This window comes from Rutidosis leptorrhynchoides, chromosome 11, assembly GCF_046630445.1.
Source record: "Rutidosis leptorrhynchoides isolate AG116_Rl617_1_P2 chromosome 11, CSIRO_AGI_Rlap_v1, whole genome shotgun sequence".
Lineage (NCBI taxonomy): Eukaryota > Viridiplantae > Streptophyta > Magnoliopsida > Asterales > Asteraceae > Rutidosis > Rutidosis leptorrhynchoides.
In genome coordinates, this window is record NC_092343.1 from 383,070,089 (window position 1) to 383,086,791 (window position 16,703).

General features: G+C 29.9%; 1 protein-coding gene across 1 annotated transcript; it reads right to left on the bottom strand.

Moving 5' to 3' along the window:
- Window positions 1–4,789: 4,789 nt before the first annotated feature.
- Window positions 4,790–6,851, bottom strand: LOC139875999 (trihelix transcription factor PTL-like). The gene is made up of 2 exons (XM_071863296.1): window positions 6,475–6,851; window positions 4,790–5,768 (listed from the first exon to the last, which is right to left on the bottom strand). Exons 1-2 carry the CDS (start codon window positions 6,849–6,851, stop codon window positions 4,790–4,792), a joined length of 1,356 nt encoding a protein of 451 aa, XP_071719397.1.
- Between the last annotated feature and the right edge of the window lie 9,852 nt (window positions 6,852–16,703).

Here is a 16,703-nt window from a genome sequence, read left to right on the forward strand (position 1 = left end):
CACCCTCCCCCAAAATGTACCAAACTCAACATAGATGGATACTATATTTGTAGAAACGTTGTTTCAGATACTATATTTGTAGAAATGTTGTTTCAGATTTTAATATTTTGACAAGCCTTTTGGAGAAAAGGCTATTAATGGCCCAACTGAAAACATATACTCCATCTTTTCTCACTACAAGTGTACATCTTTTTAAAGTTTTTATTTTTCAATTTTAATATATAATTATTTTTATTTGTATTATTTAAAATTTGATAAAAATTATATTAAAAAGATACATGTAAAACTCAATTCATTTACAGTATATAATTTTCATCAAGTATATATAACACAAATACAAATATTTACCGTCAAAGTTGATAAAGAAACATTTTGAAAAATCAATAGCGGAGACTTAATGTAGGATGGATGAAGTATTCAATTATATATAAATGTTTCATTCTAAACCTTGAAACCTCAACCTCATAATTAAATGAGTTAACTAGATACTGCGAGGTCACTAATTAACGATTTATATAATAAATAATGTGTTTAATGTAGGTTTCATATTAAATTTAATTAATTCAGTATTTTTAATTTTTATGCATTTGTTATACTTAAATTTGTGCTTTCAAAATATAAATTTATTTGTTGTCAATTGAAAAATGAAATATTAAATGAAAAAAACTTAAAATTGATACTGTAGTAAATTTTTAGTCTCTGTTCAGTCTTTATAAATGTATCAATAAAAATAGTTCAAATTTTCAGGATATTGAGTTGGTTTGTCTCGTATAAACAAATAAGATGCATGTTAACAAATATCAGATTTAAATATTTAATCAGGAAGTAATTGAGTAGGCGGTTAATACTCAAAAGAAGGTATTACAGCATGTAATAGAACTATAGAAGTACTCAAACTCCTACAAATTGCAAGTTGCCATTTAAAGAAAGTATTAATTTGAATAAAGAAACAAAGAAAGTTGCCAGTTTTAAGATTCTGAGAAGAGTGAGTTTGTAGCAAAAACAGCAGTCTTACAGTTTGGTTACATTCACTTGTCAAATCACATAACATCATCAAGTCGTAGTATATGGAATCATTTAAATATCCAATTAAAATATTAAAGTATTAGAATAGCATTAGACCATTTGTAACGGTGGGTGACGTTTTTGCTCGTGTTTCTTGTTTTTTACACTTTTTTGATAAGTATGATATGTTTCTTTTTTTGGGTGGAGTAGTGGTGGTGAATCTTTTAGGTGTTGGTTTGTAGTAGTGTGATGATTTTTTAAAATATAATTGAGTTAATTATTAAAAGGGAATAAAAATAATATTTTTAAAAAAAATAAAAAATAATAAAAAACAAGAAACGGGTGTTTCTTGCCCCGTTACAATCGAACACACGCCAGAGAAACGGCTGAAAGTGACGGCCTGTTACACCAATTTTTAGCGTTTCTTTTGGTCTACATCGGCAAGTGACGCCGTCACTTGCCACCGATACAAATAGTCTTATTGTCACATTTAAATTTAAATAATCATCGATTTATATAAACATTTGTAATTGTAATTTGTAATTCTACTTTATCATCAATCTACCCTTGTTACAGCTTTTGTTATTTGGTGCTCATCGACAATGAGGACTCGGCGTCAACATCGTTAAAAGAAGGGTGTCGATCTGTACACAACATTTTTTAATTTGTTATGTACACAATCAATAATGCTTTATCGTGTTGTACTGTACAACACTGTAAATAATAATTAGTTGTGTATGTACATATCACTCCCCTTAAAGAAAAGGATAATCAATTTTACGCAGACGGGTAGAAACATTGCGAGAAGTTGCTGGGTTAAAAGTAGGTTTGAGTATAACAAACTCATTTCACATTGTTTTAATTGCTCTTCACGTCTTAAAATTATTGTCTGGGTTGCTTTTTTTTTATTGGATTTAAGAATTTAAAATATTTTTTATTGGTTTCTATTATGCCTTTTGTTGAATAAGTTACTTTAAGTAAATTAACTTACTATAAATAGTAATTTGGAAATTTGTTTATATATTAAACGTTACCTTTTCAATTATAAAAAATGATTTAATTGGAAATTAAGTGATTTTTATTGTTATGTAAAGTAAGAAATGATTTTATGGAAAAATCAAAATATTAAGATACACAGTTATTTTGTGACGGAATGTGTAAGATTCAAGTTTTCAACACTATATTTTTGAGTTTAACAAAACTGAGACATTTTTTCTTGACAAAAAACATAAATTGAACTAAAATAGATCTTATTATCTAATAAAGTTACTATTGATGAAAATAAGACATTCTGTTTAAAACTATATTCTACGATTTATATCATCATTGATGATTGAATTAATATTGATGATAAAATGATCATTGAAAATTAATAATAGTATATCATGTCTACATAAAATGTGTGAGCAACTAAATATATATGAATACATTCAAAGAAATACTACCAAAATATATAACTTTTAGTTTATTTCAATTATTTGATTAATTAGGAGCAAATTACCAATCCCAAAATGATTATTCAGTTTTGGAACCAAAATGATTCAAAACAACCAAATATACTCCGTATTAATTAAATAGTTAAACCAAATTGTTCATCTAAACAGTTCAATTATGTCCAAGTATGAACACCCCTACATAAGACAATTCAAAGAGATTTATTTGAGAGAAACAAAAATATAAATTAATATAAATCCAATGATTGAATTCAATTGATGCATATTCGAAACAATCTTTTTAAATATCTACTTGAGCTAAGATATATTTACTTCAACAAACACAAATCAATCACAATTCAAAGAGATGCCTAGTTAACTTTATAATGCATGCATTATTGGAGATCTTAATGTTATTGTTAGAACTTGAGGCTTATCAAGAATAAAACAAAATGAGTATTTGATAGAATAAACAAAATCCAAAATAAAATCTCTTACAGTGTTAGTTTCTAAATCTATGATAATTGACCAAAGTGTTACTGTAGCATATGATGTAAGAAAGCAATTTATAGTAATGGAAGTGGGGTGACATTGACACTGGTAAGCTCTTCTGTTCCTTGTTTTGTTTATGGTTTAATTTGGTTATTCCTTCAAGAAAAAGGAAGGTTGTGTATAAAGATGTGAAAGTGGCAGTGGGTTGTCTATCATGTATACATGCATCATACCTCATTTTACATCAATTTGCATGCATTCCCTATAACTCCTACTTTCTCCAATATTTTCCAAACCAATATATGTATGTATGGAGTATATGACTGTATATATGTAGGTGTAGCTAGATAAGTATATATCTCTAAGTGTATGTATATATATGTGCAGGTATGTATGAGTAATGAGTAAACGCATGAGCTTTTTTTTTTTTCAAATTATTTGAGGATGGGAGTATGTTTACTGACATGACATGTACGCTGTCGAACCATTTTTTTCGTGACCGTTTCCGACCATTTTCCATGACATATATAGGTCGTTACTAAGATTTGAACCTAACACTTCTTTTAAAAATATGAAGCTCAAACCACTAGGATACATTAAAAAGTTGTAAGGTTTTTCCTGTTCGGGTTATCCGAGAAGGACGAGTAATCCGACTCCATACCCTAGTGTACGCAATCCATCAGGAATACTCTCTAACTGTTTCCAACCCTTTCCCGACAACCTCAAAATTCGCTATACAAGATTCGCTATCAGGAATCCGACCCTATATGTTGTCACTAAGATACATTAGGATGCTTCAAATATACAAGTAATCTTTATTAGCTATAGGGGGAACTTAGAATTAAGAACAACAATTTATTTCTCAGAACAAGTAACGTAACTGCAAGATGGGTATGTTCTCAAATTAATTGATCAAACCAGCATCAATATCATCCAATCATTATCACTTTATTTCAAAGAAAATAGAGACAAATTTAAGTTCATGACATAAATAAGTGTTCACCTTAGTATTTATATATGTCTCAATTATTCCATTTGCATAAAATAACTCTAAACAATAATTAAACTCTCCAATTTACTTTCATTTATTACTCGCAATCACTCTTATCTTAAATAAATTCAATTAAACTTACCTTAAATATAAGGGGACTAACTGACATTTATCACACTTATCCTAAATCCAACAAAAATTTCGACCACATCGTGGAATGAATGGAGTACTCTACTACTATCTAACTAGAAAAGGAAAACTTTTAAGGTTTAGATCCGATAATCTTTAGTTAATCACTTTTTAAATTACACAGAACAATGCATAGATACATAGATTATTGTTAACTTGTAATTTATAAGATATAAGATTTATGTTTGAATGGGTGAAAATAATTTAATGCCAAATGATTCTGCAAGTTACACTGCTACAGAATAGGTGTGAAAGTTATAACCAAAGTTACAAAAACATAAATGTGAATGGGTATTTATAGAAACAAACTCATCCTTACAACTAAAACAAAACACATTACAAAAATTTAATTCTAACAATTATCCATCAATATTGAAGATACAAACATAATAATTAAGAAAACCAAACTGACAAATTTTAGTCAGATATTTCCATGCAGATATACTGTGACATAATCAAGATTCACAATCAAATTTTGTCTCAAATCTTTCCAACACACATAAAGTCAAACCTATAAACTGCTTGCAAACAAACTGAACCCTAGCTAATAAACTGTGACATCTCTTAATGTGACACAACAACACAACACAACCAACAATAATTAACACAATCAAATTTATCTTAAATCATACTCTCTTAAATTTGTTAAATTGCTAATGTTTCTCTCCTTTGTCCATATTCATCTCATATAGCAATTCCACATCAGCTCATGATCATTCATTAGTGCAACATTTCTTTCACTAATTGCTTGATGATTAGCAAAGATGTAATTATCTTGATCAAGATCCAAATTTGAGCATGATCTTGTTGTGTTCTCTTTTCTTTTCTTGGTTCTCAATAGAAAATTAAGGTGATCCCATTTAGCTTTGTAGATCAATCCATTCCTATTGTACCCCAAACAACTCATTGTTAAAGCAATTTCTTCCCATAAAACCTCTTCCAAACATCCACCTTGCTCAAATCTTGTTTCCATACTACTTCTAACTTTCATCAATTGTGTAATCTCATTTTCGTCCCAACCCGACTCAATTTGGTTATGATCACTCGAATAGACACGAGATTCGAAATCCTTCAAAGTTGATTCGTTCGTGGTTAACTTTTGCAAAGCGGACATTATAGCCGAGTCACGTGACTCCATTCGTGCTCGTTCATTCGATAGATACTTTTTCTTTGTTTCTAACCTTGCACCCTCTTCTTTTCTCCATCGTTCCTCTTTTGAAATTCTCTCTTTCTCCTTTTCGTCGATTGTATTCATCATCTTTTGCATCCATGCATCTTGTTTCTCTATAAGTGTGTTCATTTTTGTTTCAATGAAACTTGTTATCATTGTCTTCCAATGCTTTTTCTTCCCCAACCTTCTTTTATTATTAGCCTTCTCAACACGATCAATATCTTCGATGAATGGGGACAATTCACACGATTGAGGGTCTAATAAAAGGGACGGATTATTAGTGACTAATGGTGGATTAGGGTTAGGATTAGTAGTAGTGATTTTTTCACTATATATAGCGTCAAGTTGGCGAAAAAATCGATAATGCTTCTTGTCTTGTCTTCCTGCTTTACCTTCCTTAATCTTCTTGTAATACTTGTACAAGTTTTCAAATTTCTCACTGCATTTTTTCCCAGTTCTTTTATACCCATGCTCCATACTCATAATCCTGATAATTAAACACAAAAAGTCAATTAATTAGTAAGATTAAAAGATGTAGGGGTGTAAAATTTAGTCAAATAAATTGGACTACTAACTATGACTTTTTAGGTAAATTTTCTACAGGCTAATCATAACTCATGTTAAACCATGAAAAACAAATCAAACCCTTCAAGCATAATATCAAAGCTGTGAAATATTGAACCTTGTTTTTGTATAAGAGTTATATTAAAGGTTGAATCTTTATGCATAATTAATCAAGAAAATTATAAAGAAAGCAAATGATGATGAACTAAGGTGATTGGCTTAATTAGTTACAAGAAAATGGATGTTTAATACTGAAAGTTCTTGAATTTAGGCTCCTATGTTAGCTTATGTTATCTAGAGAATAGTTCTTTTTCATTGAACCTTGTGTTTACATAAAAATTATGCTAAAGGTTGAACCTTTATGCATACTCAATCAAGAAAATTATAAAGAAAGCAAATGATGATGAACTAATGTAATTAGCTAAGTTACAAGAAAATTGATGTTTAATCCTGAAAGTTCTTGAATTTAGGCTTGTCAACTTATATTATCTAGAGAATAATTCTTTTTCATTGAACCAAAACCAAGATATACCCATATTGTTTTATAGTTAGTAAATCCCAAAATCAAGGGTAGCTATAAGAACACGAAAATTGAAAAAAAAAAAAAAAAATTGTAGAGAAATTAAAACCTGGAAACCTCATCCCACAAAGGACCTTTATGAGTAGCTTCTTTAAACTTAGAATTAAGTCTTGATCTAATATCAAGTAGTATTAGGGTTTCTTCTCTAGGCCATCTTCCACCACCATTAATCTCCATATCTAAACCACCACCACCACCACCACTATCACCACTAAACCCTGAAGTTGTGGACCCCATACCCATAACTGTTGTATGATCAGATCCAAATGAAATTTCACCATTTCCACCACCACCCAACATCACCATAGCATAGTGCAAGTAATCATCATGAGTTTGTTGAGTTTGTGGTTGAGATATTGTTGGAAAAATTGGACTTTGGTTCATGTAATTTGTGATTAGATCCATCATTCCATACTTTTCTTCCATTCCCATATCTGGATTTTGAAAAGTTTGTTCCTTTTTTCAGTGAAATTATAGGAGAATGAATTTAGGATATGGGAGAGAAAGAAAAATGTATGATTAGGTTAGAATGAGGTTGGACCCATATTTGTGGTTGATCTAAAAGAATGCACATACTTTAAATAGTACTAGAAATTAAATGCATACAGTATATATCTATGTGTATATATGTATATATCACATATATTGTATATCACGTATGACCTATATATAATATATCTGTATCTATATGTATATTCTATGTATATATCACATTTCTAAAATAATACTTCACATGTATCTATCTCTTAAGACAGATGCACAGACAGGTAAAAACACATGTTCTTGTAATAAGTTTATTACTCCGTATATACTCATTATTATATTATTATATTAATATATACTCCGTATTGCATATGCATCAACAGTGAACACTGAACTGTCCTAGGACCCCCTTTTCACTATTTCTTCTTTGAGTGTCTTTTTTAGAATTTTTCTCTTTAAAAATGATCCCCTTTTTAAGGCTTTTATGGTCATATTCCTTAATAATTTTGTGAAAGTACAACTCTTTAAGAAAATTGTTCGATTGAAAGTTGATGGTGTGGTTGTTAAACCGATCATTAAGACTCGGAAAGGTAAAACGGTTATCGGGTAGTTCGTGTTCGGTTTTCTTTTTTAGTATTGTATGTCGTTTGTTTAGTCAGTCTTGGGTTTATGTTTTGGTTCTTATATTTGTTTGTGGTCCGAAATTGTTTTTATGATCCGGTTACTCAAGGCTCGGGTTTAGTTAGCTTTTGTTCTTTGTTTAGTGCTAGTTAGTGCTAGGGTTTGTTTTTTGTTTCCGAGAGGTGCTTTGGTTTTCTTGTATCCTTGTTCATCTTTTTCATCTATTGATGAAAAAGATTTGTTTAATGTTATCATTTTTTTGCCAAAAAAAAAAAAAAAAAAAAGTTTGTCTTAATTGGTATTGAGCTAGTTTTTTTTTTTAACGAAAATATTAATATATATATATATATATATATATATATATATATATATATATATATATATTAGTTTGGAAGATCCGGTGAAGTACATTGGAGTTACATTGATCAGATCCTATCGATCTGTAAAGTAAGTACTTGATCACACACGATCAAAACTCATTGACAAACGCTCACAAAACGAGCGTCGTTGAAATTAAAATTGAAAATGAGATTACATATAAAACCACCAATCCTAAGTCTAACACAAATACATAAACCCGATCTCGTATTCACAACCGCATCGTCACTCCTCAGAAGCCGCGTACCCAAATCAAACACCGGGCAACCCAAGAACACCTAACCCGAGGCCTATTTGCCGAAATCAACTTACTCAACATGAAATGTCCGCGACTAATCCTCCCGGACGGAGTCTTCAACAGTTGGTTCCATTGCGATGATCGACTCCAAGTAAAATCCTTAATTTGAACTAATGCACAGCGGAAGACTTAATTCGTACCTGAGAATAACATGCTTTAAAAAGTCAACATAAAGTTGGTGAGATATATAGGTTTGATGCTAGCAGCGTTATAACTATGGACCACAAGATTTCATATATAAAAACATAATACACTCGCAAGTGTATGAAAAGCATTCCAAGCAGTGGGCACCCGGTAACTAGCCTTAACAAGAGTGTGTACCCCTGAGTTATAATAATATGTGCACCGAATCAAGTGCGTTTCGTTAACCTCGAAGTACTAAACACCCGTTCTTCTAGTTTAGTAGTGACTAGAACAACATCTGGGTGGGGGTGTAAAACCCGATAGATCTATCTTTAGGATTCGCGCCTACCAGTTCATAAACCAATAGTTAAAGTTACCAAGCTAGGGGATTTTTGATTCAAACCCTCATAGAATTAGTTTTAACACTTGTGTCCATAACGTAAAACATTTATAAAAACAGCGCATGTATTCTCAGCCCAAAAATATTTAGAGTTAAAAGGGATCTATATACTCACCTAATGTATTTTGTAGTAAAATACATATAACACCACTGATAACTTATAAGGTTGGCCTCGGATTCACGAACCTATATTAATTGTATATTTGTTAAAACATTTAATGAAATCAGAAACTTTCCTTTATTAGTATATATTATCAATATGTTTTTAGTTATATATAGGTTATACCAAATTCCATTAATTACTTATATTATATTGTAAATTATATTATATATATATGTAATTAGAATGATTAATATCTATATATTTAATTATCTTAATATATCTATATATATATATATATGATTGATTAAAAAAAATCATAACTTGTTACATATACATATCTATATTATTAAGGTTAATATGTTTGTTATATAAATATATAAACTATTACTATAATATGTAAAATAATTAGGTTTAAGGTTCAAAATATTTATTTGTTCCAAAAATGATGGTTTTGATATTAATTAGTTACAAATAATTATAATAACTTTAAAAAAATAATGTTAATAATAATAATGATTTTGTTAAAAAATACTTTTGCTTAATAATAATATTAGTAATAATAATAATAATAACATTAGTAATAAGTGGTAACTAATTCTTATTTTAGTGATGATAATAATAATAATGAGCATAATACATATAATATTGATGGTAACAATAATAGTAACAAGAATTTTCAAAAAGACTACCTCATATCAGCTGTTTTAAAAAGAAATGACACCAGACAGGCTCGAACCCGTGTCAACCCGCTTAACCACACACCACTTAAACCATTCTTCTAACTTGTCATATCTGATTAAAACCGCCCCCAAATTTACTTATCCCTTCTTTCTGTTACCCTAATTCCTTTCTTCCTCACAACCCAGAAATCGAACCAGGGATCAATCCCACTTATTAACAGGTTTTAACTAATTTTAGGGTTAATAAACAACCCAGGAACAAATGAAGATTGATTTGAGACAACAAACAAAATGAAAAAAAATAAAAAAAATTTGTAATAGCATCGTTGGTGTTCTTCACCCACTGGAAATCGATTTATTGGTTTTAGAAAGTTTTAGGATCAAATTATAACATGGAAAAGGTTTTAAATCGTTTATGTAAACTAAACGATTCATTAACTGATCCTATATCACATAAACGAATTCGAATTTTTCATAAAGAACACAACAGATAGCTTTTAACATCGATACATTGACTCAGGAATTCATATTCGATATTAGAAACTGGGATTTATGATTTTGCTGAAAGTTTCACTGATCGATTCCTATCATCCTTGCATCTATAATTTTTGGAATTAATTACGAAATCCAATAATTGCCAATTTTGTTCAAGAACAGAGAGAATAGACAGGTTCCATGTAATTGCTTTCTGTATCCTCTTTTTAACAGATGAAATTGCAAAACGATAAATATAATAGCTGTAAAGTCGATTGTTGTATTATGTTAGTCATTGACAAAAGATCACGGGTTAATAGAACAAAAAAAAAAAAAAAAAAAATAGAAACAGATAGGGATACGTAGCATATCTGTGTTCTTATATTAATATTTATAAATTATTAATAATTTTATTAATTTTAACTATATTAATATGTATAATCTTATAAATATAACTATTTTAATAAAACTACCAATATTATAAATAATAATAAAATTTATAATAATATATTAGTAATAATAATATTATTAATGATAATGATAATTATAACTATAAAATTTTTAATCATATTAACCATAATATTAATACTAAGTATAATAATACTAATTATAATTATTATGATATCAATATTATTAATGGTAATAATATCATACTACTACAATTTACGTAAGTCAAATTCGTATCTGTAGATTATATATTTAAAATAATATTAATAACACTAGTATTTATATTAATATTGAAAGTAATAGTGACATTATTATAATAACTATATTTATAATAAAATCTTATTATTATTTTTTTTTTATACAACATATTATTATTTAGACAATACATTTATATATATATATCTAATGGTTCGTGAATCGTCGGAAAAAAAAATCAAAGGTCAAATGATTACAAGACTTAGATTTCAAACTTTCTAGACTCAGAATTACAGATTTTGCTTATCGTGTCGGAAACATATAAAGATTAAGATTTAAATTTGATCGGAAATTTCCGGGTCGTTACAGTACCCACCCGTTAAATAAATTTCGTCCCCGAAATTTGATAGAGGTCGTCATGGTTAACAATAAAAATGTTTTCATGACGTATATGAGGTGATAATGAAGTTTTATCATTATTAAGAGATATAGATAAAACGATTCGATTAGACGAAAGATATGAATGAAGCTATCGCAAAAGAGTGAGAGGAGTGATCGTATATTCGTTTAACCGATGACGTAATTATGATTGATTCCCGGAATTTATGGAATTAAAGAAAATCTTCTAAATAGAAAGGAAATATATTAGCACGAATCATTAGCAACTGTTGGAATTACGAAAGAACAGAAATATCAAGGAAATATTTCCATGATATGCTTAGAAATCAAATAGAATGAAAGAGTCGTGTAACATGGCACATGATGATGGTACTGTGAATCATCACATTCCATTAGAAACTCAACATGGATTACTGTAATATAATGACGTTGATCAAGTGTCATTATATTATACTAATTCATGCATCAGTTCCCAACACTACTTCAAAACATTCCTTGAAGTTTTCAGAATTTAGAAACTAACACAATTTCTTTTATGTTGTAACGCAGATATCACGGAGAGATACATGATCTCAGATGCTTATGGAATATTTTCAGAAATATCGAGGATATTTATAATGAAAGGCATGATGATATCTTAGATTTTCTATCATCGATGGATGATGAAGAAGATTTGTCGGTGAAGGTTTAGAATGAGGAGTAAGGTGTTTGCTAATGATTTTAGCAGGTACGGAATCATTTGGATCCTTTGAAGGCAGGTTCAGTCTTTGTGATTTATCCACAACCTCTTTCATACTTTGCTCAATCCGTTTTCCAGTTCTAACCCTTCCCTTTTTCTGAGCTTTTCCAACACACTATACTTTTTAGTAAACTTTTAACTTGTTAAAGTCGTTTACAGTTTTTGCTGCTTCATCAGCACTTCAAGAACTAGTTCGCAGTTCAGGGTGTTTTTCAGAAACTTCACATTCGAGGTATGATATTCTTAGGGATAGACGTTGTAGATATAACTGGAGAAGTGCTGCGAGATTTTCAAAATACTAATTGCGGATTCCGTCGAAGAGATAACGAGCTGCTGGTACATCTGCTGTTGTTGTCGCGGAATATAAAAGGTTTTCCGGTCACGACGGCGAAAAGATAACGTATTTATATCGAGGTGATAATAAGACTAGTTTTACTGAGAAGTTATAGTGGAGCTGTGACAAAATTAGCTTCTTGAAAAGGAATCGTACGGTTGTTTTTGTTAATGAATGATAAGGAATTCGACGCGGATAGGTTTTAACTATAATTTTGGTTTCGGAAGTTTTTCAGGTGCATAATGTATGCATAAATCTTTCTTCCGTAGACGAGGTGCGGCTGGTTCAACTTCTCGATCGAGGTATTTTCAAAGAAATCATGATCGGTTTGAATATGAATTGTAATTGTCGAGGTACAAATGAGGTTTAGGATGAAATCAAGTGGCAAGCTTGAAGAATTATTTAGTTTCATATGTTATAATCAATATTTTAATTTAATTCATTTTAATTGTCCAAAGTTAGCAGTCCAATAGTCCGATGGTTCAATGATTCATATATAATTTAATATATAATATTCGAATTAAATAATACGTATCGTGACCCGTGTACCGGTCTCGGTGTCGATCACAACTCAAAGTATATATATATTTTGGAATCAACTCCGACCCTGTATAGCCAACTCCCACCTTCACATATAGAGTGTCTACGGTTGTTCCAATATATATATATAGATGGGTCAATATGATAAGTCAAAACCTTGCATACGTGTCCCGTTATTTATAGTGCGTAAAAGTAAATAACAAAAATTAAATGACGATAAATAAAATTGCGAGAATGTAAATTGCGATAAATTAAATGTTAATCAGTTAGCTGGGAACAGTTAGCCGGAACAGTTAGCGTGGAATCCTTAACAGATTTTCAATTAGTTAATTCGTGTGTTTCTAACAATTTTTGATTTGTCTAATGTTTCTTCTTTATGCCACTTGTTGGATTCGGATAGGTAAAAATCCAAATATGAAATTGAAAAAGAAATGGTTATTCTGTGATGAACGGACACGTATATCAGTGATTGTAAGTAGGATAGTAAATAACCGTTGAATCAGATTCGGAGAATGTACAGTGTAACTTGTTAATGTGAATTTTAAATATTCCTTGGGTACTACCCACCCGTTGAAATATTTTCATCATTAACAGTTTGTACGAAAGAATTTTTAATTACGATCTTTATGAAAATATACTTGCATATATATTTTCTATTTTCTTCAGATGTAATTATGGATTTAATGAGTCAATAAGATATTATACTCATTTGATTTATTGTCAGCACTTGATTACATGATCTCTAAAACATTTAGAGATTACATAATTGCCATGTCGAACGAAGGTAAATGAGGTAGAACAATACGTAGAACGAAATTAATCGATGTAGAACGGTATGTAGAACGAAGATCATACTCGAAATACAGATGGTAATATTGAGGCGTGTGATGTTGACATTCGAGGTACAAATTGTGATGTTGAAAGTTACTGCGCGGTTATGGTTTAGGGATGATAAGGGTACTGTCGACGTCGATGATGGTGGTACTGATTATGCTGCTGGTGCTGCTGCTGATGTTTGCAACCTTCGCACCATATTCTTCCAAAGCCGTCACGCGAGTACGAAGTTTGTTAACTCCTGGTAGTATACCTAGATGATTGGCGGTTGGAGCAAGCGGATGAACAAGATTCGAAATATGGGATAGTATATACTCGTGATGAGATACTCCAGAGATGGGAGAGAAAATGGTTTCTCGAACAGGTTCGCCGGTAGGTGCTTCAGGTTCCTCGTCAAGAAGGTAATTTGATGGATGGAAAGGATCTTCGTTGTGAAATGATTTTCAAATATAGGATGATATTCTAACTTCATAGAATATCTATATATATAGTACTAAAGATTCCGTAGACTACGGAGGAATTTACGACATGTGTCAGGCATTCTACAGTAACAGATACGTCAAGATAGGAATTATCAGATACGCTAAAATATGAATTTTGTCTATACACTATCGATGCACTAAATGCAGTAGAACGTGTCTAGACTTGAGAATGATAGGCAGGCAATTTCCTAAGGATGATGAGCAGATGATTTTCGACTAGAGATGATAAGCAAAACTTTTAACAGGTAGACACGGTCAAAGTCCAGACTCACTAATGTATCCTAACTACTACCAGTTAGACACACTAATGGGAGACCTGGTTCGCTAAGACCAACGCTCTGATACCAACTGAAATGTCCGCGACTAATCCTCCCGGACGGAGTCTTCAACAGTTGGTTCCATTGCGATGATCGACTCCAAGTAAAATCCTTAATTTGAACTAATGCACAGCGGAAGACTTAATTCGTACCTGAGAATAACATGCTTTAAAAAGTCAACATAAAGTTGGTGAGATATATAGGTTTGATGCTAGCAGCGTTATAACTATGGACCACAAGATTTCATATATAAAAACATAATACACTCGCAAGTGTATGAAAAGCATTCCAAGCAGTGGGCACCCGGTAACTAGCCTTAACAAGAGTGTGTACCCCTGAGTTATAATAATATGTGCACCGAATCAAGTGCGTTTCGTTAACCTCGAAGTACTAAACACCCGTTCTTCTAGTTTAGTAGTGACTAGAACAACATCTGGGTGGGGGTGTAAAACCCGATAGATCTATCTTTAGGATTCGCGCCTACCAGTTCATAAACCAATAGTTAAAGTTACCAAGCTAGGGGATTTTTGATTCAAACCCTCATAGAATTAGTTTTAACACTTGTGTCCATAACGTAAAACATTTATAAAAACAGCGCATGTATTCTCAGCCCAAAAATATTTAGAGTTAAAAGGGATCTATATACTCACCTAATGTATTTTGTAGTAAAATACATATAACACCACTGATAACTTATAAGGTTGGCCTCGGATTCACGAACCTATATTAATTGTATATTTGTTAAAACATTTAATGAAATCAGAAACTTTCCTTTATTAGTATATATTATCAATATGTTTTTAGTTATATATAGGTTATACCAAATTCCATTAATTACTTATATTATATTGTAAATTATATTATATATATATATGTAATTAGAATGATTAATATCTATATATTTAATTATCTTAATATATCTATATATATATATATGATTGATTAAAAAAAATCATAACTTGTTACATATACATATCTATATTATTAAGGTTAATATGTTTGTTATATAAATATATAAACTATTACTATAATATGTAAAATAATTAGGTTTAAGGTTCAAAATATTTATTTGTTCCAAAAATGATGGTTTTGATATTAATTAGTTACAAATAATTATAATAACTTTAAAAAAATAATGTTAATAATAATAATGATTTTGTTAAAAAATACTTTTGCTTAATAATAATATTAGTAATAATAATAATAATAACATTAGTAATAAGTGGTAACTAATTCTTATTTTAGTGATGATAATAATAATAATGAGCATAATACATATAATATTGATGGTAACAATAATAGTAACAAGAATTTTCAAAAAGACTACCTCATATCAGCTGTTTTAAAAAGAAATGACACCAGACAGGCTCGAACCCGTGTCAACCCGCTTAACCACACACCACTTAAACCATTCTTCTAACTTGTCATATCTGATTAAAACCGCCCCCAAATTTACTTATCCCTTCTTTCTGTTACCCTAATTCCTTTCTTCCTCACAACCCAGAAATCGAACCAGGGATCAATCCCACTTATTAACAGGTTTTAACTAATTTTAGGGTTAATAAACAACCCAGGAACAAATGAAGATTGATTTGAGACAACAAACAAAATGAAAAAAAATAAAAAAAAATTGTAATAGCATCGTTGGTGTTCTTCACCCACTGGAAATCGATTTATTGGTTTTAGAAAGTTTTAGGATCAAATTATAACATGGAAAAGGTTTTAAATCGTTTATGTAAACTAAACGATTCATTAACTGATCCTATATCACATAAACGAATTCGAATTTTTCATAAAGAACACAACAGATAGCTTTTAACATCGATACATTGACTCAGGAATTCATATTCGATATTAGAAACTGGGATTTATGATTTTGCTGAAAGTTTCACTGATCGATTCCTATCATCCTTGCATCTATAATTTTTGGAATTAATTACGAAATCCAATAATTGCCAATTTTGTTCAAGAACAGAGAGAATAGACAGGTTCCATGTAATTGCTTTCTGTATCCTCTTTTTAACAGATGAAATTGCAAAACGATAAATATAATAGCTGTAAAGTCGATTGTTGTATTATGTTAGTCATTGACAAAAGATCACGGGTTAATAGAACAAATAAAAAAAAAAAAAAATAGAAACAGATAGGGATACGTAGCATATCTGTGTTCTTATATTAATATTTATAAATTATTAATAATTTTATTAATTTTAACTATATTAATATGTATAATCTTATAAATATAACTATTTTAATAAAACTACCAATATTATAAATAATAATAAAATTTATAATAATATATTAGTAATAATAATATTATTAATGATAATGATAATTATAACTATAAAATTTTTAATCATATTAACCATAATATTAATACTAAGTATAATAATACTAATTATAATTATTATGATATCAATATTATTAATGG